This window comes from Pelodiscus sinensis, chromosome 11 (genome assembly GCF_052426305.1).
Source record: "Pelodiscus sinensis isolate ZL-2025 chromosome 11, ASM5242630v1, whole genome shotgun sequence".
Classification (NCBI taxonomy): domain Eukaryota; kingdom Metazoa; phylum Chordata; order Testudines; family Trionychidae; genus Pelodiscus; species Pelodiscus sinensis.
The window spans coordinates 47,055,048-47,079,998 of record NC_143062.1 but is presented as its reverse complement, the minus strand read 5'-3'; the positions used below and the strand labels follow the sequence as shown (position 1 = coordinate 47,079,998).

At 51.6% G+C, this 24,951-nt stretch overlaps 1 protein-coding gene across 5 annotated transcripts in view; it reads right to left on the bottom strand.

Annotated features, from left to right (window-relative positions):
- ADAMTS9 (ADAM metallopeptidase with thrombospondin type 1 motif 9) overlaps positions 1-24,677 on the bottom strand; it is a 159,627-nt gene extending 134,950 nt beyond the window's left edge. Inside the window, exons 1-3 of one of the 5 annotated variants that reach the window (XR_012906430.2) lie at positions 23,470-24,676; positions 21,796-22,154; positions 19,295-19,457 (exon numbers count right to left, since the gene is read on the bottom strand). Coding sequence is in view for 3 of the 5 variants with exons in the window: in XM_075938510.2 (XP_075794625.2) it covers positions 19,295-19,457; positions 21,796-22,154; positions 23,470-23,560 (613 nt within the window). In the remaining 2 variants the exon portion in view is untranslated. Of the gene's footprint in view, positions 1-17,838; positions 17,973-19,294; positions 19,458-21,483; positions 21,772-21,795; positions 22,155-23,469 lie in introns of those variants that run through there. The other 4 variants (XM_075938510.2, XM_075938509.2, XM_089781264.1 and 1 more) reach the window with 4 other exon arrangements.
- Between the last annotated feature and the right edge of the window lie 274 nt (positions 24,678-24,951).

Sequence of the window (24,951 nt, the reverse complement as noted above, 5' to 3'; positions counted from 1 at the left end):
CCGGAGGGGGAGTAGCACTGTGCTCTTGTGCCCCACCCCCACCCTAGCACTCAGAGATGCACAGAGCGTGGGGCGGCGCTCCGGCGGCAATTTAAAGGGCTTGGGGTTCCAGCTGCCGCTGTCACAATAGTAGCAAGAGCGCCCCGGAAAAATGGGCCCCTTGGAATCGCTGGGCCTTGGGGTAACTACGCCATTTACCCCGGATCACAGTACACCTGTCAATAGAATCATAGAATCATAGAACTGGAAGAGACCTCAGAAGGTCATCAAGTCCAGCCCCCTGCTCTAGGCAGGACCAATTCCAACTAAATCAACCCGGCCAGGGCTTTGTCAAGCCGAGACTTAAACACCTCTAGGGATGGAGACTCCACTACTTCCCTAGGGAACCCATCCCAGTGCTTCACCACCCTCCTAGGGAAATAGTTTTTCCTAATATCCAACCTGGACCTCTCCCACCACAACTTGAGACCATTGCTCCTTGTTCTGCCATCCGTCACTACTGAGAACAGCCTCTCTCCATCCTCTTTGGAATCTCCCTTCAGGAAGTTGAAGGCTGCTATCAAATCCCCTCTCACTCTTTGCTTCTGCAGACTAAACAGACCCAAGTCCCTCAGCCTCTCCTCATAAGTCATAGCCTTAACTCGATCTCTAACTCTTTCCCAAGCCGCTCTTTCATGGCTTTGCCGATCTGGAAATGTTGATCGTCGCCTGAACTATTTCGTCTCCGGTGTGTGCGTTTGGTAAATGTCAGTAAACAGCAATTTCACCAACCTACTAAGGACTTTGCAGGACCTTACACAAGTCACTCAGATCGAGACCAGGAAGCCACCCTCAGGGAGGGACCCTAGACTGGCGTCCAAAGGGCTTTGTGAGTTATCATGTCACTGGACCAAGCAGCCCATGTGAGCTGAACAGCTACGGCAATTGTCGGGGCGGAGGGGTTATTAGGATTTGACGTTCCATGTGGGTTGGGTGTCACGGATGCTCAGCACAAGTGGTTAGGGGGGATGACAGAACGTTCTCTCACCTAGGCTGCGCCTATGAAAAAAGCAGACGCTCTTTCTCAAAAGGGCGGCTGTGTGTACCTCTTCTGGGAGGTGTGTCTGCGCAGGGGTATTTGAGGGGCTTGGCTCTTCACTGTGAAGGAAAAACAGCACATTCTCTATGTAGGGTTGTGTAGTCTAGCCTGCATGGAAGCGGCTGTCCTGGTTTATCTTTTGGAGCATTATTCAGTTTTTAAAAAGAACAAGCCCTGAAGCTAGTAACGGTCTGCATGCAAGTTGCTATGGGGATAACGGCAGCAGCCGGAGCTGTGGGCCCTTTAAATTGCCGCCAGAGTGCTGTGCAGTACACTCCCGGCGACTCTAAGGACTGGAGGTAGCCAGAATGCTGTGGCCCAGGTGGCACAGACGGCTGGCCTCACCCCTTCCGCTAAGTCCCCGCCCCTTCCGGGAGCACAGATCCGGGCCCCTCCCACACTTTGCCGGCTCCCCTCTGTGCACGCGTGCCTGGGCAAAACTTTTTTATCATAGAATCATACACGATTCTATGACAGGAGGTCATTTACTCCAACCCCCCGCACAAAGCAAGACCAACCCCCAACTAAAATCATGGCAATACTTATGGCAAAGACTGGATCCCTTAAAAAAAAGCGACTCTTCAAATCGTTCTGGGGATTCCTGGTGGAAATGGTCACAGAAAAGGAAATGAAGAATGAATCTCTCAAAGTCTGGTAACTGCTTGGCTATTGCTAGTATCTCACTGGAAAAAGAAAAATAGCCTAAACAGAGAGGAATGATTCCAAAAAAGATGGAAGGTTGTGGAAAAACAAACACCTCAATAGCGTACATTGCAAAACAGATAGATACTTAGATGTTAGTTTCCTTGTATTCAATACTCAAAAGTGCATTTGCCTACACAAAAAGCAGTACATTTGTCCACATTTCTAAATATTCAAATGTAGAGAGACATGCCTATTCTGTTCAATATGTGCATAGAAAGCTCTCACTCAATTTAATAAAGTCACAAGAGACAACACAGGGACTATAATGATGCTCACTGTGCAATGTAGTAAAAGGCTGTTAAATAGAGAACTCTGAAGACTACATTCACGTATAATGCCTCTTTAAACAAAAGCAATCTGTTGTCAGAAATGTTTTGAGTCTGATATTCACATGGCAAGAATTTGTAAACTTGTTCAACTTCCCTAAGGAGTTAACAGAGAGAAAAGGAAAATGAATCCTTTTATTATAATTTCCTCCTTTCAGCTTTTAGAGGATTTCTATAGAAAACCCAGCTGCAGTCCCTATCCATGAATTCAAGGTTCTTGAAAATACATTATGTTAGACAGAGGAGAATTGGTAAGTAAATCGCCACCAATACAACCTTAGATTTACCTCCCCTCCCCCCTACCCGCACGTAGGTTATATATCTGTAACTTCACAGTGAGAAGAAGAATAGCCCAGTGGTTCCAGCACTAGCTGGGACCTAGCTTCCATTTCCTGCTCTGCCACAGACGGATTGCACGACCCTGGGCAAGTCTCTTAATCTGCGTGTCAGCTTCGCATTTAAAAAATGGGGATAATAGCATTTCCTTACCTTCCTGGGTTGTTGTGAGAATAAATACATTAAAGATCACGAGGCTCTCAAATAATGGGAACCATTTAAGTCCCTAAGATAGACAGAACCCTAATCCTGGTAATGCCAACATACCACAGCTGCAGGTGGTGATTTATGCCACCTGTGGATTTAACCCCAGTCCTTTAGAATGCGTCAAGCAAGAAATAAAATGAAAATCACCCGCTAACGGGACAGCACCAGTGCAAAAGGAGGTCAATCAAAGTCTGTGTAGACTGCAAGATTCTTTCGAAAGAGAGCATCCACACCTCAAAACCGGATTGAAAAAGCGATCTGCTTTTTCGGAAAGCAGAAAGAAAGCCCCGATTGCTATTCAGAGAATAGCCACCAGGGCACCTGTGCTTTTTTCGATTGCCTTTTCTTTCGAAAAATGTCCCACACACACCTTTTTTCGAAAGAGCTCTTTCGGAAGAGGCGTTCTTCCTCGTAGTTGCAGGTTTACCAATGTCGAAACCCCCCTGCATTCTTTCGATTTAATTTCAAAAGAATGCAATTGCAGTGTGGACGCAGGTGATGTTTTTTCGAAAAAAGGGCAGTTTTTTCAAAAAAACAACGTGGTCTAGACATACCCTCAGGCACATTAATTCAAAGTGGCTTGTAGGACTACGCTTGCCCTGAGTCCTCCGGCTAGCGTTTGTGGTTTTAATCACAACGTTCCTGTTTTCAAAAACGTGGAATCCTGCCTGCCACGCGAAAACCCCACCGACGCCAAATGAGAACATTGGACCCAGGCGCTGATCCAGCAAAGGTCTAGAGCCCCTGCAGACCTTGTACGGGCCCAAGGGTCCCACCCTACGCAGAGCACCAGCAGGTGTCCTGTCCCTGAAGACCTTATCGCAGCATCAGAGAATAAGCAACTAACCTGAAAAGGGAATATCCTCCGCATGCTGCCAAATGCACAATGCAAACCCACGCACGCACATCTGGGGAAAAGATTTGCTCTCCTCTCTTTGGGAGCTCTCATGGATGACTCAGACAACGGCATGTGCCCTTCCCCCAGCACGAAGGCCTGTGTTTTAAATCCATTTTCAAACCCAAAATATGCATTAGATGTGCAGAGCAACCCAAACCGGGCGACTGTTTACACGCTGGCTACTCCAACCTCATTGCCAGTTACACGGAATGTTTAAAACAAGCAGCTGGACGCATCTGGGCAGACAGGGGCTGCTCGGGGTGGCCAGAGCAGTGGCCGGCATAGGTGGTCAGTGAAGGCAGGGCAGTGCGCCGCACCTGTGCTCCCCACTTCCAACCACGGGGAGGGAAGGAGAGCAGGTGTGGCTTGCTGCAGCTTCCCCAGCCCTGGAGGAAGGTGCACCGCGCCGCACAGCCTGGCCGAGCCCAGCACAGCCTCAGGGGAGGGAGAAGGCAGGGTGAGCTGTGCCATGCAGCTCAGCCCAGCCCAGCCCCAAGGAGGGCGGAGGGCACGCAGTGTGGCCCCAGTATCCCCAGCCTCTCCAGCAGGGGAGGGAGGACAGGGCACCGTACTGCCCAGCCTCTCCAGCAGGGGAGGGAGGACAGGGCACCGTACTGCCCAGCCTCTCCAGCAGGGGAGGGAGGACGGCGCACCGTACTGCCCAGCCTCTCCAGCAGGGGAGGGAGGACGGTGCACCGTACTGCCCAGCCTCTCCAGCAGGGGAGGGAGGACGGCGCACCGTACTGCCCAGCCTCTCCAGCAGGGGAGGGAGAACAGGGCACCGTTCTGCCCAGCCTCTCCAGCAGGGGAGGGAGGACGGCGCACCGTACTGCCCAGCCTCTCCAGCAGGGGAGGGAGGACGGCGCACCGTACTGCCCAGCCTCTCCAGCAGGGGAGGGAGGACGGCGCACCGTACTGCCCAGCCTCTCCACCAGGGGAGGGAGGACGGCGCACCGTACTGCCCAGCCTCTCCAGCAGGGGAGGGAGGACGGCGCACCGTACTGCCCAGCCTCTCCAGCAGGGGAGGGAGGACGGCGCACCGTACTGCCCAGCCTCTCCAGCAGGGGAGGGAGGACGGCGCACCGTACTGCCCAACCTCTCCAGCAGGGGAGGGAGGACGGCGCACCGTACTGCCCAGCCTCTCCACCAGGGGAGGGAGGACGGCGCACCGTACTGCCCAGCCTCTCCACCAGGGGAGGGAGGACGGCGCACCGTACTGCCCAGCCTCTCCAGCAGGCATTCTGGGGGGCGGAGTGTGGGCGGGGCCATACCTGGTAGTTTAGGAAGGCAGGGCCTTGCCCTGCCTTACATACCCTATGCCCATGGTGCCCTGCCCGCGGCAGGCCCCACGGGGCTGGAGCAGCCCCCTGGTTAACGGGAAGCGGTAAGCATCACCTGTTAAGGGTGAGGTTTATTGGTTAACCGATTAGCCTTTCACATCCTTACTCCCGTTGTGGCTGTGGGAGTCCCCTTTCCTGGCCCAACGCTGCTGGCCACTGCAGTTAGCTTACCAGCAAGCCACAGGTGTATGGGTTAACCATTTAACATCCCTAATTACAATCTAATTAAGGAGAGTGAAAAACTCAGACATCACCCAGACACCATCATTTCACATTGTGAATCCAATAAAGGTTGTGACTTCAAGCACTTGTCTCTCTCATATCCTGAAATCAACACAGTAACTTTAATGTATTACTGTAACATGGGAAGCAATTAAAAGCTCATACGTTTTGAGCTATAATAGGAGCGTGACGTTTTGCATTTGTCTACCCTGTTGATATATCACCAGATGATATCAGGAAACAAAATACTTATTTGGCAATCTCCCAATTCTTGCCGATGACTACAAAACACCTACCTCCACGTGACAGCAATTACATGGGTTTAAGAAACAAGTGAGAAGTTTATTCACAATAACATCTAAGTCCCAGCGATTGGATGGATTTTTGAGTGCCCAGCATTGAAAGCCAAGCAACCACTAGATTAATAATTTGAAAACGAAGGCAGTGATCCTTTGTACAGCTTTGACAGTTGATATTCATTTAAATGTGGTCAAAGACAGTCTGACAATTTCCTAATACTGACTTTTTAAAGCTGTGTCTGCTTTGAATTATTGTTTTAGTTTCACAACTGCCCAGTACTTGATGGATCTAAGCTAACAGTTAATTTGTACTTGCAACAGCAAGGAAAAAATGGAACCAACACACAGATCCAAAGACTCAATCCTGTAAATTTCATTCACACAAGCAAACAACATTGTACCTTGTGCAGTCATTTAGAAGGATGCAAATTGCAGGTAAAATTCTACCCTCTTGGTCTTGTAGCATTTTACATTCACTTTGCATGCCGTTTGGCCAAAGGATGAGCCAAAGTTCATTGAAATGAAATCAATGGGACTCTCTTAATTACTGTGCTGTCTTCACTAAGTGGAAGGTGGGGTGTCACTGGGAGAAATTATTTTGCCAGCCCCTCTTTCTTTTCTCAACCCGGAGGAGTACCAGAGTCGACAGGAACACAATCAGCGGTCGATTTAGCGGGTCTTTTCTAGACCCGCTAAATCGAGCCCTGGGAGATCAATCTCCACAGAACTGATCTCCTGGTAAGAGTAGACAAGGCTCGACTAATTGCATTAGTAAGGCTGATAGGAGCAGACCCATGATGGCTTTTGAAGTAGTAACTATTGTTATACTAACAATAAAAAAATTAAAAAGTGATCACTCATCCCTAACATCTCGGAATCCTTTCCATTCCCACATTATCTTGCCCTTGGGACTAGAAAGCATTTCACACAATTAAACAAGGCGTGTGACAATGAAAGCAATTCCAGTTCAGCTTCAAGTTCAGGAAAGCTGAGGCAGTAGGGGAGAACATAACTAACCATATTAAAATTCTCTCCCAGGTTTCATTTTAAAAAAACCACCCTGCTTTTTAACTAACTTATCACATACAATTTGAATACATAAACCAGATGTTTCAGTATATAAGACTTGCATTTGGGTAGTTAGTCTATAAAGCTTCCATAGCTGCTCTGACCCAGTGAAGCAGACTCTAAAGCTAGAGTCAGGAAGTTAATTATTGCACACTTTCATAAAGCTCAGCAAAATTTAACTGTGTTCCCTTTAGGCGGTTAAACACCTTGTGACCCAACACCCCTGGACCTGAAGTTGTTTGTGAGAGCTAAAGAGAATTTGCCCATCCAGAGTGGCTTTTATATGTGCTTGGTTTCACAGTACCCACTTGACCTTGCTACCCCTACCCAGATGAAGTTCCACTAGATGCACCCCTATAAGTACGAGATATAGGATCCAACCCTGCTGTTAGAAAAACTCTCAATGGGAAATGTAACTCTGATGCTACCAGACACATTATGCCAGCAAAGGAGAATAGACCCACGTGCCAGGTCTATGCTGTGAGGGGAAGGTCGGCTTAAGGTACAATTCCAGTTACGTAAAAAACGTAACTAGAGTCAACATACCTCAAGCTGAGCTTGGTGCTGTCTCCACAGTGGGAGGTCGATGGGAGAAATGCTCCCGTCAACTTCCCTTACTCCTTGCAACAGTGAGCAGTACCGGCACTGACCGGGGCACCCTCAGCATTCAATTTAGTGGGTCTTTACTAGACCTGCTAAATCAAACTCCGGCAGATCGATTGCCAAAGCCTCAATCTTCTGGTAAGTGGAGACGTGGCTTTAGAGTTAACTTCAACATTGCAGCCCTTGTATACATTTTTTAACTCCTTCCCTTTAAAAAACTTCTAATTATTTCCAAGTCTTTTCCTGAAATTCATGAAAGTTGCTAACAAGACCACACCTTTGGTCTTGGGAAAGAACCAACCTCTCTTTGCCCAATACACAGGTACAATGGGGAAGAGCAGGAAAACAAGCTTTGGAACACTGCCCACGTGCCCTTGCCCTGACCTCATGGGGCCACTGTTAAGAGGGAGAGAAACAATGCAATTTCCTTGCCAGTTTAATCCTTGGCCTCTCTGAGGCTTCTAATAGGGGATGAATTTTGTGATGTGGATACTAGAACTAGAGGGAAACCAGCCATTTCGTAAAATTAAAGAACAAGCATCCGCTACTGCTGTCTTAGGGGAGACCTAAACCAGCCACCAATAGATGGAAGATGCTATACCCCATAACTAAACCCTGGAGCCATCCATCCATCCATCCCTGATTTCAGAGAAATGTGCACTCTTTTCTGCTGGTAATTTATGAAGATTTGCTTCGGGATCTTCCACCATCCACTAAGAAATCACATGCCCAATGACAGGTATGGGAGCTGTTTTTACAATCAGTCTAGAAAATAAATATCTTTACTGTACTGGATGAAGCAAAATCAGTTTCACACATACAAAATGGGAAGCGACTGTCTAGGAAGGAGCAATGCAGAAAAGGATCTAGAGGTGATGGTGGACAACACACTAAACATGAGTCAACAGTGTGACACTATTGCCAAAAAAGCAAACATGATTCTGGGATGCATGAACAGGAGTGTTGTGAGCAAGACATGAGAAGTCATTCTTCGACTTTACTCTGCACTGATTCGGACTCAATTGGAGTATCGTATCCAGTTCTGAGCACCACGTTTTAAAAAAGATGTGGAGAAATTGGAGAAGGTCCAAAGAAGAGCAACACAACTGATTAAAGCTCCAGAAAACATGACCGATGAGGGAAAACTGAAGAACTGGGCTTGTTTAGTTTAGAAAAGAGAAGACTGAGAGGGGACAGGATACCAGTTTTCAAGTATCTAAAACGGTGTTACAAAGAGTAGGGTTGCCGGGTGTCCCGTTTTGAACCAGATAGTCCAGTATTTGAGTTTTCGGTTTGGGAAACAAATTGAGAAAATATAAATGTCCGGTATTTTCTAAATAAGATGTAATGTAGATTGTGATATAATATCAAGTGTGTCCGGTATTTTTGTTGAAACCATCTGGCAACCCTAAGAAGGAGGGAGGAAGGAAAATTGTTCTCCTTGGCTCTCTGAAGATAGGACAAGAAGCAATAGGCTTCAATTGCAGCAAGGGAGGTTTAGATTGAACATTAGGAAAAACTAATGTGGTCAGGGTGGTCAAACATTGGAATAAATTGCCTAGGGAAGTTGTGGAATCTCCATCACTGGAGCAGGTTGGATAGGCATCTATCAGGGATGATCTAGACAGTATTTGGTCCTGCCGTGAGGGCAGGGGACTGGACTTGATGATCTCTTGAGGTCCCTTCCAGTTCTGGGATTCTATGATTCTATAAAATAAACAAAAAACGTTGCCTTATTTAAGTGATGGGCATTCATCAGAGAAGACAACTCAGACCTCTCTCGTTTAATGGCAGCAGGTAAAGGCTCCTTGTAACTCTGGAGTTACTCTACTGTAGAAAATGAATTTATTCCAGCGTAACGGAGATGGATGCTTGTCATGCTGCAGGGATGACAGCTGGAACAGTGCAAGGAGGAGGGAGGTGAGCGGCTTGCTTGGTAGTCTATTCTGACAATCCACTCTAAAGGCAGAATTAAGGATAACGCCACATGACGCTAAACCTCGGTTCCTTGATTGTGGCCCCAGAGCATTGTACACTGGTCCAATGGGATGTTGAAAGCAGCATTTATAGACTAGAGAGTGGGAGTGAAGAATAAAAACAATACAGGAAATGGATATTCAAGCCCAAACAAAAATCCAATGACACACAGCATGCACCACGTTCTTACATATGGAACAACGCCGCTAATGGTCTGATGACCACCTGTGCTGCAAACCAAAAGTTCAAACCCAAGTCAATTTGAGCCTGCTTAACAGCTTATAGAGCTAAATTAGATCTAGAGCCTTAACAGCGAAAGGATTTGCTAAAAATGTATAGATGTAACCTATACCTTATGTGCAGGCAGAACTGTACCTCCATATAACCCAGCGTCCCATTCACAGCTTGTTAGAACCAGGTGGTGGATGTAAATCCCATTTCCCAAAGGGTTTGGAGATTCTGGCATTTGTCTTTATTCCGATTAGGAATGAAACTAGAACATTTCCAGATTCTCCGCAAAAGCAAATTCTGAAAAAGCTTTGCTTCCGTGTCCCCTTTTCTCCTGCAACGCGCAACCAAAAGTTGTTCCAAACTGAAAAAATCAAATGGTGCCATTTATTGAGACGTCCGGGGATGGGACCAAGACCTCCTGGCCCACGTTCAGCTCCTTGTGGATGACTGTGGCTTATTTTGCCCCACTTAGGTCTTTTCAGTCTCTGTGCCTCTGGGTCTTGCTGGGCGGTAGGACCAAGCAGCGCAATATTCCGACCATCAGAAACATCCAACTCAGGGGCAACTGTTGCTAAGGAGAGATGCTCTCCCCCATCCCCAGCCCTGAATTCTGGGTTTTCCCCTTGAAAGGAATCCAGCACGTGGACAGCTCCAAGCACAACAACATTTAATACCGCTCCTGCAAACAGCACGCCTTCCTAGCGACGCTCGACTCCCATGCTGGGAATGTTTATGCACTCAAGCACATTGCTGCAGGCAGGCTAAGCTGGAGCCAGGGACGGGGGATAGACGGACATATAGACCTTCACAGTTACTACAATTCCCGCTCCGCTTCCACAAAGCCCCAGACAGGGCAAATTCGCTGCCATCTCCTGCCCCAACCGAAAGGCACCACAACACAAGCCTGCCCACCACCATTACCCTTCCTAAATGCCTTGCATCTTCTCCCCAAGCCCATGCCTCTCCCAAAGACCCTTGTGCTTATATCCCCATCAGCTCCCTTCCTCCTGAGGCTGTGCCCACTCCAGACCCCTGGGTCTGAATCACCTCTCCCAGGTCTCCTCCCTCATGACATAAAAAGTCAACCAGTGAACTGCTGAATGGGTTCACGGGGATCCTGCGGGTGGGTGGCCCAGTCAGGCTGAAGCGTCTCCTTGCCCACGGTGCAGCATGGTGGGCCCAGCTAGGCCGGACCAGCCCTGTGGGGGGTGGGGAGGCTGCTCAGGCTGGGCCCGTCGTGCCGCGCCGCTACTCGCAGCTGCCAGTTTACCTGGGAACCACTTCGCTGGTAAGTGGTTCCCAGGTAAACAGTTAGCCTTTTACATCCCTAATTGTGAGACCCACAACCCAGCTGGCAGCTGGAAACACAGAAGCCGAGATGGGAGCGACGGCTGAGGGAGAAGTGCTTGGGGTGGAGAGGAAAGGTTGGGTTCGGATGGAGACGGATCCCAGGGGATGCGGAAGGAGAGTGTAACCCTGAGATACAGAGGCAGAGGTGGGGGTTCCTGGGAAACAGGAAGTTTGGACTGTAACAAATCACATACAATTTCATTATCCTGAGTCAGGCGTTCATTTAAAGACGCCATGCCCTTGGTGTACAAGTAGGGTTGCCAGGTGTCCGGTTTTCGCCGCCTCTGTCTGGTTAAAAAACCCCAGAAAATACCGAAGATGTAAAATGTCTGGTATTTTCTGTGTTTCTTGGACGGAAGGCCGGTGGGGACATTCTTCCCCTTCTGCATCTGGAAGGGGTGGGGAAGCAGGGAGGTATTTAAAGGTGCAGTTTTTTTTTTTTTTTTTTTTTTGCTAAACCAATTTCACGCCATGTTATTTTTTTTAAAGTATCCGGCAACCCTATGGACGAGACTAGTTTTCTCTCTTACACATGTGCCTTTTCAATGAATCTGGTGGACAGCCTCCAAAAGTTTCGCACTCCCCACTGGGAAAAACCTTACATTTCACACGCTGTGAGCCTTGTTCCCCCAAGGCACAAACTCTAGTTTGCAAGCTCTCGTGCACACAGGAAATGCAAGACCCTCTACCCTTGCCTACAACAAGGCTCCCACCACGTTGTCCCTCCTTGCCCCTTCCTCCCTAGAGGCCTGTGAGGAAGTACAGGCTTTGCAGCAGGGCCCTAAGCTTTAGAAATCCAGAATCGTAGCCACTCGCTGCAATATCAAGGGAGTGCCACCAGTAATCTCCGGCAGACAGAACAACAGAACGGACAACGAGAATCGAGACTGCTCAGCATAGCACACGTTCTCCGCATCTTCTAGGATCAGGCCCACAGTTAACAAAGATTTCATTATAACCACGCTTCGGTAGCTCAGGCCAGAGGACACAGGGCTCCAGGCGCCAGAGACTCTCCAGGGCTGCGTTCGGCAGGGAAGGCTGTTAAAAGTTACTTTGAAAGTGTAATGTATTGCAAATGGCTCACTCGTGCCTCTGGGAATCGGTGACACATTACTGATTATTTCGGTGGCATACATGGCAGTTGCACAGCGAGATGTGTTTTGTACAATGACTCTAGGCACCATCCAAAAAAGGACACATTTTTCCCAGGGGGAAAACGGAACCAAATGGGATCCACATAATATTAGGTCTGCACGTGGATACGTTACATCTATGGAATATAGTCCAGGACCACATATGGTGTAAGCTAAAGCCAATAAGGCTGCGCTAATTTATACGTGAGAGTCTGATCTATTTACTTTAGCCCCTTTATCCACAGGATTCCCACCCATTCAGAAACTGGATGCATTCATTTGGCCTGAACTCTGGGAAACATCAGTGTCCTATGGGTAATGACGACACCGGGCATGCGGGAAGCAAATGCTGCCTCTCTATTGAAGAGATGAGCGACTAATTCACAGCGATTTGGCATTTCACCTTTTTCCCCCACTGGAAAATAAATATCCACAAACAGACTGAGGACTACTCAAATGCTCAGACTACAGGTTGAACCTCTCTGGTCCAGAACTCTCTGGTCCGGAAACATCTGTAGTCCGGAATGATTGTAGTGAGCTGGATGTCCACTTTTCATGGGTGTGGCCAAGTTTCCCATGGTCCCATAAAGTTTGTTTACAGCCCCCACTCCTGGCTGTCAGAGTTCCATGCTGTGATTTAGCTCTAATTTACCTCTAAATGTCTGCTAACAGCCCAGTAAGCAGTGGAAGGGTTGGTAATGCTGCTAGACAATACTGACCTCCCGTAGTCCAAAAAATTCTTGGGTTTGGAACTGGTCAGGTCCTGAGGGTGTCGGACTAGAGAGGTTCAACCTGTAATGAATATCTTTAGAACTTGAGGGGTTTTTTTTGGGGGGGGGGAAGCTGTCTGGTAACTAGCTATCCACGTCGAGTGGTGTCATTTCTGTGTGCTGAATCACTGACTAAACACCAAGCTGGGTTTTAGATGGTTCAGTTGAAATACACAGTTCAGAATTCCAGAAGTCACACCAGAGACATTTTTACGGTCGCTTTCCGTAGATGCTAAAACATTGAGAATTGCGGGAACTAACCAGAAAAAGCTGCAATGAAACAGCCTTTCCCGCTCTTTCCTTTATCAGTTAGGCCCTGCCAGATTCACAGCCCTGAAAAACATGCCAGGAAATGTGGTCTTTTGCGTGTTTTACCCTATGTTGTACAAATTACACCGGGGAAACCAGGCCAGTGTTTCTCAAATGAGCGGTCCTGACCCAAAAGAGAGTTGCAGGGGAGTTCACAAGTTTCTTTTAGGGGGAATCACTATATTGCCACCCTCACTTCTGTGCTGCCTTCAGAGCTGGGTGGTGGGAGAGTGGCAGCTGTCGGCCGGGCGCCCAGCTCTGGAGCAACGCCCTGCCAGCAGCGGCACAGAAGTAAGGGCAGCCCTACCATGCCTTGCTGCCCTTAGTTCTGTGCTGCAGCTGCTGGCAGCTCTGCCTTCAGAGATATGCTGCCAGCCAGCAGACACTGCTTTCCAGCTGCCCAATTTTGCAGGCAGCACCCCCTAGCCCAGAAGTAAGGGTAGCAGTACCGTAACCTCCCCTATGATAACCTTGCAACCCTGCTCCCACAGCTCCTTTTGGGTCAAGGACCCCTACAATTACCCCAGTGGCATTTCAGATTTAAATAGCGGACACCATGACATTTACCATTTTTAAAAATCCTATAGCCGTGAAAATGGCCCAAAAATGGCCTGTACATTTGGTAGAGCCCCTACTTACCAGTCGGTGGCCACAGCAGGGATGTAAAATCCTGGTTACTCAGTTAAACGATAGGTTGACCTAATGGTTAACCGACTAAACGGGATCGGGGCTGTGGACTGGAGCAGCCCCTGACCGTGGCAGGCAAGAAGCCGTTCCAGCCCCCACCGGTTACTGGTTAACCGGAACCAGAAGTATCACCTGTTTAGTGTGATGCTTACTGGTTAACCTTTCCCATCCCTAGCCTGCAGGGGGTCTGCTGCAGCAAGTAGGGATGTCAGATCGCGCGTTACTGAATAGTTGTGACGCCGCACAAAATGTTAGCGGTTACAGGACTATTTGACCCTCTGCGAGGGCAGCACCCAGTGCGCTCCCAGCCCTCTCCCAGGGGGCCTACTGCTCATAGGCAGCAGCGCCGGGCGGCAGGCGGGAGCTGGTCCATGAGGCAGCAAGGGGGGGCAGGGGGATGCACACAGTCAACAGGATGAACAGAGAAGCCCAGTCTCCGTGTTGACATCCCTCGTAGCAAGTTGTGCATGTTCTCCCACAGCTCAGGACCCCACTGTCCTGCGTTACCCTGAGTACCGCTCTCATTTCTTACCACCATCATACAACCAGCAGGACAGCTTTTCCCTGACTCTCTTCTAAGAAGGGGGAAGGTTTGGATCATTTTCTGATCTATTCAGCACCAATGAGGTGAGCGCTGCTGCTTCATGGGGGGATTTGGCCCTGATGGCAGCTTCTGATTTAACAAACGTCATTTAGCTAAGCCTCAACATCCCTTGTTGCTGCCACCCCCAAACCCACGGCAGCGATTTCCCAAACAAGCCACGGAAAGGGCCTATTCTTCTAGCCAGTGCTCACAACATTTGATCCTTGTTCCAGCACAGGAGAAATCACTTCTCATCTACTTCAGTCACAGCCTAAGTCTCTTATGCCAAACTGAAGGAAAAAGGAGGTGTAGCGGGGGGGAACCTGAGCTAAACATTTTTTTAAGGTGAAACTGGACAGAAAACAGAAAAAAAAAAGGATGAAAGGTCAGGTGGTAAGGGGACAGATATCAGAACACAACTGGAATGGAAGGAACAGAAACAGCTAGTTCAAAATATAGCCCCTGCCAGGGGTCTGCAGGGAAAGCCATAAGAAGAGGGCAAATCTGGAGTAAAATAATAAACAAGAACAATACCAAGGAAATGCAACAGAGACAGGTAGAATTCTAGCACAAAGCTCCAGACGAGGTGTGAAAGAGCTAGAGTATGGAACAGAGAGCAGCAAAAGATCAAAACTAAAGTGACCAAACTCACCACCCGGGAGAGATGTAAGAGACAAAAAGGAAAGAGATGTGGCAGCAAAACCCAGACAAAGATGAAAAGAACACAGGAGAGACATAAATGCACAGAAGGGGCTGGCTTCCTTCCCCTCTCTTTTTGAAAATAATCCCATTACATTCAAAACCCCAACAGAGGAGGCAGGTTGGAAGAGCGAAGCCACAGATATAAACGCAACTGAGGTGCGTGTGTGAAATGTACAGACATACTGTGTTGGGGAACAGCGAACATGTTGGAAGCCGCCGCATTCCCCCAAACCCCTTGGAAATGGTACAGAATGGAATGCAAGAAGAACCAACGTGGTTTATTGAGCTAGAGAGGAGGTTTCCTTTTGGGGGAGTATTATACGTTGGACTAAATCAAGACCCGCTGACAAGTAGCCTGTGGGCTGTTGTACTTTAGGGTTTAACGTGTATGTGCTGGGAGAGGTTTCACAGAAGGTCAACTCCATAAACTCTGGGGGTATGTCTATACTGCAGAGTTTTTTCAGAAAAACATCCAAAAACAGCCATGGTGTCTGTCCATGCAAAGCTCATTGCAGATTTGGGGTCTAAAATCGTTTCTGGGGTTGAATTTCCTCTGCCGGCGGATTTCCGGTTTTCCCAGTCACTGGCAGTACAAATGGACTTTTCACATGTTTGCTGCAGCAAGAGTAGACGTTAATGTAATCGACAGACCCCAGGTACAATACAACTGAGCTCATAGGCTCTAATGAGATCATTTCCTTTTCCCCTGCCATAGTCACACCAGCCAATCTGCCCCAAACGTGGCTCCAAACTGACGCCTAAAGATAAACCTGAGAAATGTTCCTGGACTTCACTTTTTTTCCCCTCCGTAGGCCGCCACTGAGCTACTCTCTGGCTGCTAGAGGGGGTGAGGGTAGTGCATAGTGCCACTGACCATTAGCGTTCCCTGTAACCTGTGCACTCGTGCAGCTGCTCAGGACAGATTCAAATGCCGCCCGGCTGATGAGCAGAGCGCCCACCGTGAGGTTTTTTCATCAATGGGTGGTGCACATTTGCACATGCCCCAGTGCACACAAAATTATTCCACACGTGGGTGGAAAAGATTAGAGGGAACATTGCTGAAACACTGTACTGTCTCTGCTGCAACAGGGTCCAGAGTTAACAACACAGCCCCCGTCACCAGTAAGGATGTAAAAGGTTAGTCTTAATGGGTGAGGCTTTCCGGTGCCGGTTAACCAGTAGGCACTACTGCCCACCCCAGGCAGGGAGCTGCTCCAGTCCCACAGAGCCCTCTGCAAACAGAAGCTGCTTCGGCCAGCCAGAGCAGGCCCTATCTGTGGCGGGCCTGGCCGGGCCCCTGCCTTTTGTCATATGCTGGCTCTCTGGGAACAGGGTTGGCAGGGGCTGCTGGCCCTGGTCCCAGGGAGCCAGCTGCAGAGCCTGTAGCAAAGCGTCCCTGAGAGTGGGGCTGGCAGCCCTTGTAGAAGCGGCTTGTCTGAGGGCTCTGCAGCGCGTGCACCTGTGTAGCCACTAGGACGTGTAGCGGTTACACGGTTCTCTTTGCAAACGACTTTTTACATCCCTAGCCACCAGCAGAAGAGCCCCTTAAAATGGTTAAAACCAGAAATGAGGGAGGGGGAGAGGAGAACGACGCTGCCTGATTTGGGCTTGAACCTTAGTATCTGAACAGGGCTGCGACGGGGTGTACCAACCCCGCCATGGCTGGGCTGGGGAGGGTGGGGGTGAAGAGGCTTACTGGGGGGAGAAGGGCTCCCTCCGTGGCCCTGCTGGGCATATGCCAGCTGCAGCCCTAGTAGAAAGGCCAGAGAAGCTGGTTAGTCGGGGCTGGCCACCGGCGGGGAAGGAACTCCCGTCCTCATCCAGGCGCTGCTGCCAGAGGCGCAGGAGCCCGAGGGGCCACAGCCTGGGGAGCAGCAGCGGAAGGAGCCGCACCCAAAGGAGCAGCCCAAACCTGAGGGAGTAGCAGTCGGAGCCCGTGCAGCCCCCTGCGCAGCCGGACAGGGATAGGAAATAGGCCAAGGGCAGGGAGCCAGAAGGCGACCCAGGGAGCTTGGCGTATTTCGGAGGGATTCCCCGCTGAGCTGGTGGTTGGGGGAACACGCCCACCACCAATAGGGCCCTGAGTTAGGGCCCGGTGGAGAGGGTGGGCCTGGGCCTCCTTACCCCCACCCCAGTGACCGCAAGAAAGTAGGGTTGCCAGGCGGTTATCAAAAAATACAACACACAATGCCCGCCCCCTCCCCCCCCCCCAAAAAAAACACTGGGAAAAAATTCTGGTGAGCAAAAAAAATACGGGGGGTGGGGGGAGGGAAGACCAAAGTGGTTTTTTTTTTTTTTTTGGCTCAATAAAAGGTCACTGTGCTTTTAATTGTCCCTGCGCTCCTCACTCCCTCTCCCCCACCAGACGCAGCAAGGGGAAATTGTCCCCATCGGGCTTCCATCTGAAGGAAACAGGAAATACCAGACATTTCACATGTCCGGTATTTTCTGGTTTTTTTTTTTTTTACTGGATGGGGGACCCGAATAATGGACAGTCCAGGCAAAAACCAGACACCTGGCAACCCTACAAGAAAGGGGCAGCACGAACTGCTATATAGACTAGGCCACTGGGCCTGACAGTGGGTGTGACTAGGCCGCAGAGTCCATCTGCCCTGAGAGAGGGTGTTATTGTCTGGGCCAGAGGGCTGGACAGCCTCAGAGGCCAGAGCTGGACTGTGGACTAAGCCAGCGGGCACTACTGGCAAGAGCTCTGTTTTTGGGGCGTGACCGTCCTAGAAGAGATATGAGGCTGGATGACCCCATCACAAGAGCTTTAACTAATTGGGGCTCCTCTTTTTCCATCCTGTACGGGGCACTGCAGAACAAGCAGCAAAGGAAAAGAGGACGATGACATGGATAACCAAGAAGAATAAACAGCAGGACGGTTTCCTGCAAAAGCTTGTGTAACACAAACATCTAACCCAAAAGCAGGAGACGCGTCAGAAGGTGGAATGATTTATGAGCACCGCACAAAGGGAAAGTCCCTGAATGGTGTTCGGGGCCTTTCCATCTACCTTAGATGCAGCGAGTTCCGTGATTGGCCGCTCCATTCCTCCAAGGGGTGCTGATGAATTGTGCCAGATTCCATGTTTCTTTCCAACTGTTCTGAGTCTCCTGCATCTGATCTCAAAGAAGGGAGCAGAAACAGCTGGAAGAGAGAAACCAGAGTGGCATAGTCCAGCAGCAACCCTTGGAAGAACAAACAATAAAAGCCTTATGAGATGTCCCTTTGTTCCCCCCAATACGCGTATACGTGTGGGTACCATCATATTCCATTACCAATAAATCTACCTTGGGTTTGAGTAGTGTCTGGGATCAATTCCTTGAAGCACTCTGATCACCCTACCAGCTTACTACACAGACTCGCATTTGAATGGCAAAACCACTGCCCAAATGAGCCACACGTGCAAAACACAACGTACATTTGCATAGCCCTTAATACGGAAGCAGTACAAAATAGTCCAAAGCAGATTTCCCTTGAGGAAGGTTGGTAGATTCATGCCCACTGTATTTAAGTGGCAATCTAACACGCAAGACGCATCTGTAGGTTTAGTGCACCAACGCATGGCGCCCGCACATGGAGAAAATGGGGGACGCAGGAAGTAATGCTCTGACGGCTCGACTTAAGTGACCTTTGCCAAGGAAGAAGAATGGCCGGGAGAAGAGATGACCCATTGCATTTTGGACCAGTTCTGGCAGGGCTGGCCTTACCATGAGGCGAACTGAGGCGGCCGCCTCAGGTGCCAGACTGTGGGGTGGGGGGGGGGGGGCGCCACTACGATCCAGAGTATAGAAAATTGTGTCTGCTGCTGGTGCATATGTAGGTAGCGGAGCAGGACCATGAGAGGAGTAGAACAGGACGAAGGCAGAATTGAGACCTTTCAAAGTTTTGGCCCAAGTGAGGTGCATGGGGGCGTCATTTGAGCTCCCCGCCTCAGGTGCCAAAATGTTGTGGGCCGGTCCTGAGTTCTGGGAAGGAGAGATGGGGCTTAGAAAGACCGCAATGGAGGCAATGATAGCAATCAAAAGGAAGAAGGTGAAGGCACAAGTGAGTGCCTGCTGAAATGCTGTAGAAATTATGCATTTGGGGGTTATAGTTAGGAGGGAAGAAGAGTAAGGTGAACAGACACAGAAGCCATTTTAGGCACCAGGGCTCAGAGATGACTACTTCACCTCGCGGTAGGCCTGACTGGGATCGAAGATAGCGGTGGAAGAAGTAGAACTAAGTCTTAGGTTGACCCTCTTAACAATGACAGTAGACGTCAAAAACCAGACGCACCTCCTCTGAGCAAAAGCAGAGCTCCGCGCCTAGACGCTCACATGTGCCCCTTTGTTCCACACACTCAGTTACTTCTAGCAAGAACAATTCCAATGTCCTCTCCCATCTCGTGGGGAACAGGAGGCTCTCCACTATAATTCAATGGTGCTTAGTCATAGGAGTGAACGTACGGGGAATCCCCAAACAAATACCTGAAGTATCACAAGCATGCCTGTTCCTGGGGGAGTCTTGTTGCAGGGCACGGTGTCTGTAGACCACATGTGGCTTACTGTGCTCTTCTTCCTCCTCTTGTTCATCGGGTGACAGCAGCGGCTCTACGAAATAGTCCCCATCGTGAGATCTGAACATGCCTAGCTGAGAGTCAAGAGAGAGACAAGTCGTCAGCTTCCAGGGAGACAATAATGAAATAGGTGTGGTGACATGAGACATGTGGGAGTTCTGGGGGCATTTACACATCCTAACAATGTTCAGTTTTGCAAGCCACCCAGCTGTGGACAGCGATGGGCCCAATTCTACCCCCCGCCCCCCCCGAGTAGCACTTGACTCTGCGAGTAGCCAACCTTATTCAAACCAGGGAGAGGATTCATGGAGCAGAAGCCAGCTCTGTGTGAAGAGAGGACACCTATTAGACCCAGGAAGTTCTTCTTTCAGACAGGTTTGCAAAATGACTCCTGGTCGCAGTGGGAGATGCCGGAGTGCATCTTGGAGCAGAGCTGGGCTCCATTATGTTCTGCCCTCTCTGTTTCTCATACATAAGATATGCCAAGAGAAATACAGAGCATAGCGTCCGGAGGCCAGGCCGGGGACAGGAGCTCACCAGGTGAAGCTGCTGCCAAGGAGAGGATACCCAAGCTTCTTAGCCCATGTGGCAGGCCATGGGGGAAGAAAACATCCCATAAGACTAACAGGTAGAATCACCGGGTGAGAAGGGACCGACAGGGGCAGGTAGTCTAGCCTCCTGCCAACTGCAGGTACAAGGCACCTGTGCACCATCCCAGCTTTGCACATCAGCCGCACTGGCCACGAGAGAACACAGGCCCAGCCTTGGGCACAGTGCGTCCACCTGCCTCTCTGAGGACAGGCTTGCTCGCGGCAGCCTGCCCGTGTCCCAGTGGGCAGCTGTGGCACCGGAGACAGAGTGAGGCTTAACCAAGGAACATAAGAACGGCCACACTGGGTCAGACCAAAGGTCCATCCAGGCCAGTGTCCTGTCTGCCGACAGTGGCCAGTGCCAGGTGCCCCAGAGGGAGGGAACAGAACCGGGAATCATCAAGTGATCCCTCTCCGGTCACCCATTTCCAGTCCCTGACAAACAGAGGCCAGGGACAACATTCCTGCCCATCCTGGCTAATAAGTATTTCTGGACCTAACCTCCATGCATTTATCTAGTCCTTTTTTTAACCCTGTTGAGGTCCTGGTCTTCACAACACCCTCTGGCAAGGAGTTCCACAGGTGGGACTGTGTGCTGCTGTGTGAAGAAAAACTTCCTTTTGTTTGTTTTAAACCTGCTACCTATTAATTTTATTTGGTGACTCCTAGTTCTTATATTGTGGGAACAAATGAACAACTTTTCCTTATTCACTTTCTCCATACCAGTCTTGATTTTATAGACCTCTCTCATGTCACTCCTTAGTCTCCTCTTTTCTAAGGTGAAAAGTCTCAATCTTGTTATAATCTCTCTGCATATGGGACACGTTCCAAATCCAAACCCTTAAGCATCGTGCCTGGGCGCTCCAGGCTAACTCCCAACTCGGCCAGGCTCCAGCCAGGTGGATCAGGAGTCTCCAGGCAGGCTGAGGGCCCAGTACCTCCCATGTCAGAACCGCCCCTGCAGTATGTGCCCTGACCCACCCAGTCCCAGCTTAGCCCCCCTCCTTCAGCTTCCCACCCCAGGGCAAGCAGCCAAGCCAGCCCCCTCTCTCCCAAGCTTCCTGCACAGCTGTTTGTGTTGGCTGCCTCCCCCAGCTGGGAGGATGGAGAAGGTGCCTTGACATCCCCAGCAGCCTTGGGCCGGGCCCCTCCTTAAGGTGGTCCTGGGGCAGGGAGGGCCAGCTCATAGGGTGGCACATCTGGGGGGGGGGCGATGTGACCCCCCCCAGCTGGGGAGCAGCTCGCAAGAGTGTAACCTCCACCCACCCCCACCAGTCCTGCAGCCAGAGCCCGCCCGCAGCCCCTCCACCCCCGGGAGGCCGCACCGATCATGGGGGGTCCCTGGGGCAGAGCTTGCGGGCTGGGAGCCCCCACATTCCACAGGTGGTGGGGGCGCCTCTCCCCGCCCTGGGACCAGGCTCGGCTCCGGTGTGGACCGCAGAGAAGGGGTCCACATGCGGGGGGGCGGGTTGGTTGTTGGGGGGGAGGGGCTCCCCGTTGCTTTCTCCACCTTAAAAGCTGCTGGCGTCCGGCCAGAGGCACCGCCCGGGGTGACCCCACCTTCCCGCTGCCGCTCCTGGCCACTGGCGTGTGAAAAGGACCCGCCTCCTGAGCCCCGGCGAAACTCCGGCCTCCCGGAGCGCCGTGTGAACGCAGCTGTGGCGACTTCGCTTTTCCTGGGGGAGGAGTCGCGTTGCTACAGGCGCCACTCGGTAGCCCCAGCCCCAGGGCAGGAGTTTAAAGGCGCCTACGCGAGCGCCTCTTTCGTGTGAACGCAAAGCGCGGCGAGATCCGGATTCCAGACGCCCTGCAAGCCACTTACCATCCCTGCACAGAGGCTGATGACGGCGGTGTGCCGGGGCTGGGCATTGACGTGGCCTCGGTAAAAGCAGTGCCTCACATCGCTGGCCAGCTCCGTCTGGTTCCCACCAGGCCCCCCCAGCAGGCTGACGGTGAAAAGTGGCGCGATAAATCCGGAGTGGGCCGTGAGGTTCAGTAGGAACTGCTGCCCAAAGGCGGCGAGCCGGTAGTGTGCACGGGAGGAGGGCGCGGGCTCCGGATCGGCGGGGACACTTCGCCTCTGGCGCTGGAAGGGGGCGTGCGTGGGAAGGGGGGCTCCGAATTCGTCCACCCGGCGGGGGGTGACAATCTCGAACTCGCGGAGTTGCTCCAGCCGGTGAGCTGCAAAGAGGAACAGACACGTGCCCGTGTAAAGCAGCGCTCCCTCTCCGGCCAGGCGGGGATTTCGCCGGCAGGCTTAGCTGGGAGGCAAGCGAGGCGGCTTGGCTTTCTGGGGGAGGCGTAGGGGGAGGTAGCTATAGTTACAAAACAAATCAGCGCTCCGCTAGGTTGCCTGTAAGGGACAAGTACTCGGTGCACTATTATTTGCATTGCAAGAGCACCTAGAGACGCCAAACCCTGACCCCTCTTGATGGAGGTGCTGTACAAACACACGACCGGCCCTCCCCCCGAAAGACAGTCCTTGCTCCCAGAAGAAACAGCAACACAAGAATCCGGAGTTCCCGTGCAAACCTGTCAGGCACAAGAATCCGGAGTTCGCGTGCAAACCTGTCAGGCACAAGAATCCGGAGCTCCCGTGCAAACCTGTCAGGCACAAGAATCCGGAGCTCCCGTGCAAACCTGTCAGGCACAAGAATCCGGAGCTCCCGTGCAAACCTGTCAGGCACAAGAATCCGGAGTTCCCGTGTAAACCTGTCAGGCACAAGAATCCGGAGTTCCCGTGCAAACCTGTCAGGCACAAGAATCCGGAGCTCCCGTGCAAACCTGTCAGGCACAAGAATCCGGAGCTCCCGTGCAAACCTGTTAGGCACAAGAATCCGGAGCTCCCGTGCAAACCTGTCAGGCACAAGAATCCGGAGCTCCCGTGCAAACCTGTTAGGCACAAGAATCCGGAGCTCCCGTGCAAACCTGTTAGGCACAAGAATCCGGAGCTCCCGTGTCAACCCGTAAGACACAAGAGTCTAGAGTTCCAGTGTCAACCCGTTAGGCACAACAATCCAGAGCTCCCGTGCAAACCTGTCAGGCACAAGAATCCGGAGCTCCCGTGCAAACCCGTCAGGCACAAGAATCCGGAGCTCCCGTGCAAACCCGTCAGGCACAAGAATCCGGAGCTCCCGTGCAAACCCGTCAGGCACAAGAATCCGGAGCTCCCGCGTCAGCCCCCCAGGCACTGCCAATAGCCCAAACCCCGCACCCCTCCTCCCCGGAAAGGGTTATGTGCTACCCTCAGCCTGGGACCCGCTTCAGAAAGCTCCCCCGGGAAGCGGCCAGAGCCGGGTGAGCGCCGCTGCTGTCCCCGGGCAGCCTGCGCTCCCCGCCCACAACTCTGCAAACTCCTGGCGAGCGATCCCCGCGGGCGCGCCGGGGGGAGCCGGGGGCAGCGCGACCCCCCCCCCCACGCCTTGCTCCGAGCAGAACCCCCTCCAGAAACGGGGGGGGGGGGCTCCCCTGCGCGGATCCCCGGGCATCCTCTTACCGTGTCCGGGCGGCGGCGGCCGCCCCCTCGCTGCTGCGCTGGCCGCGCGCAAGGCGCCCTGGAGGAAGAGTGCCCAGAGCGCCAGCTGCATGGTGGTGTGAGCGGCTCCCGAGCCGGGCGCAGCTTCCCCCTCCCCGCCCCTCGCTCCGGCGGCGGCTCGGCGCAGGGAGAGCCTCAGCGCGCTGCCCCAGCCTCCCTCTAGCGAACGTGGGAATCGCGCTCCTCCGAGCGGGGCGCGGGGAGCGCAAGTGGCCGCGGCCGGAGGAGGAGTCGCCGCGGCCGGGGGCTCGGGGACCCCCGCATAGTGCAGCCAGAGGGGCTCGGGCGGGAGCGGGGGCGAGCCTGCGGCGGCACTTGCGGGGGGCTGCGTTTTCCTCCCCCCCCCCCTTCCCGTGTGCCCTCGGAGTTCTTGGGAACCAGCTCGGGAGACCGGAGGGGGGCGGTCTCCGGCAGAGCAAATGCGCACAGAGCCCGCCTCTGCCGGAGCAAGGCTCCTCCCTGCCTGCCTTAGCCTGTCACTGTCTCCCCTGCCAAGGAAGATGGGGAGGCCGGCTTTCCAGGGGGAAAGACCTGGCCCGCTTCAGTACCTAGGCCAGGACTCCCGTCCCGGGGTGGGAGATTGGCCACCCACCCAGCCACGCTGGGAACTGAACACTACCCCAGCTGTGCTTTGTGGCTGGGGATGCTCTTCCTAGTCCCTCCTCGACTGGAGAATCTAATTGTTCCTTGGGTGGTAGCGCCTGGGCACCTTGGATTTCTGAAAACATGTGCAGCGCTTCCAGCCTTGTGTCAGCTCATCTCTCCACCAGTCTGAAGGAGAAACTCTATTGAAGTGCATCCGAAGGGATGAGACCCAACCCTTGTCTTGAAAAGAAATAAAAACAGGAAAAGAAGTCAACGGCTTTACCTTGTAAACAAGCTGAGCGCTTTACTTTGGTTTCCTGCAAGGACACAATTGTGTTAAAAACATCATTTCACTTGCTACTTTGGGTGCAGTTGGATTTCTTGCCTGTTTCTCTGAGTTAGGACCATTACAGGCAGCCCTGTTTGTCCCAGTTTTGCATATACTGTAGTCAGTTATGCTTTCTGCGTGCAGAACGTTAGTGACTCGTTTTTCTAATAGTCAAAATATTTACACTGGGCTGACACTTTATGTTAAAAAAATCTAGTTTAAATTGAGCTCCAAATTTAAATTGGGGTGGTCCCTTAAATTCTTCCCCTGTGTTCAGGAAGTAGGAAGATACTGTCAGATGTAAAGGCTTCTAATCAAATGAAGCAGCGAGAAGTCCTGTGGCACCTTATAGACTAACTGAAGTGTTAGAGCATAAGCTTTCGTGGGCAAAGACCCACTTGGTCAGATGCATCTGATGAAGTGGGTCTTCGCCCACGAAAGCTTATGCTCCTACACTTCAGTTAGTTTATAACAGTGGTCCCCAACCTTTAGAGGCTCCCGGGTGCCCGGGAGGTGGTGCCACTCACGTG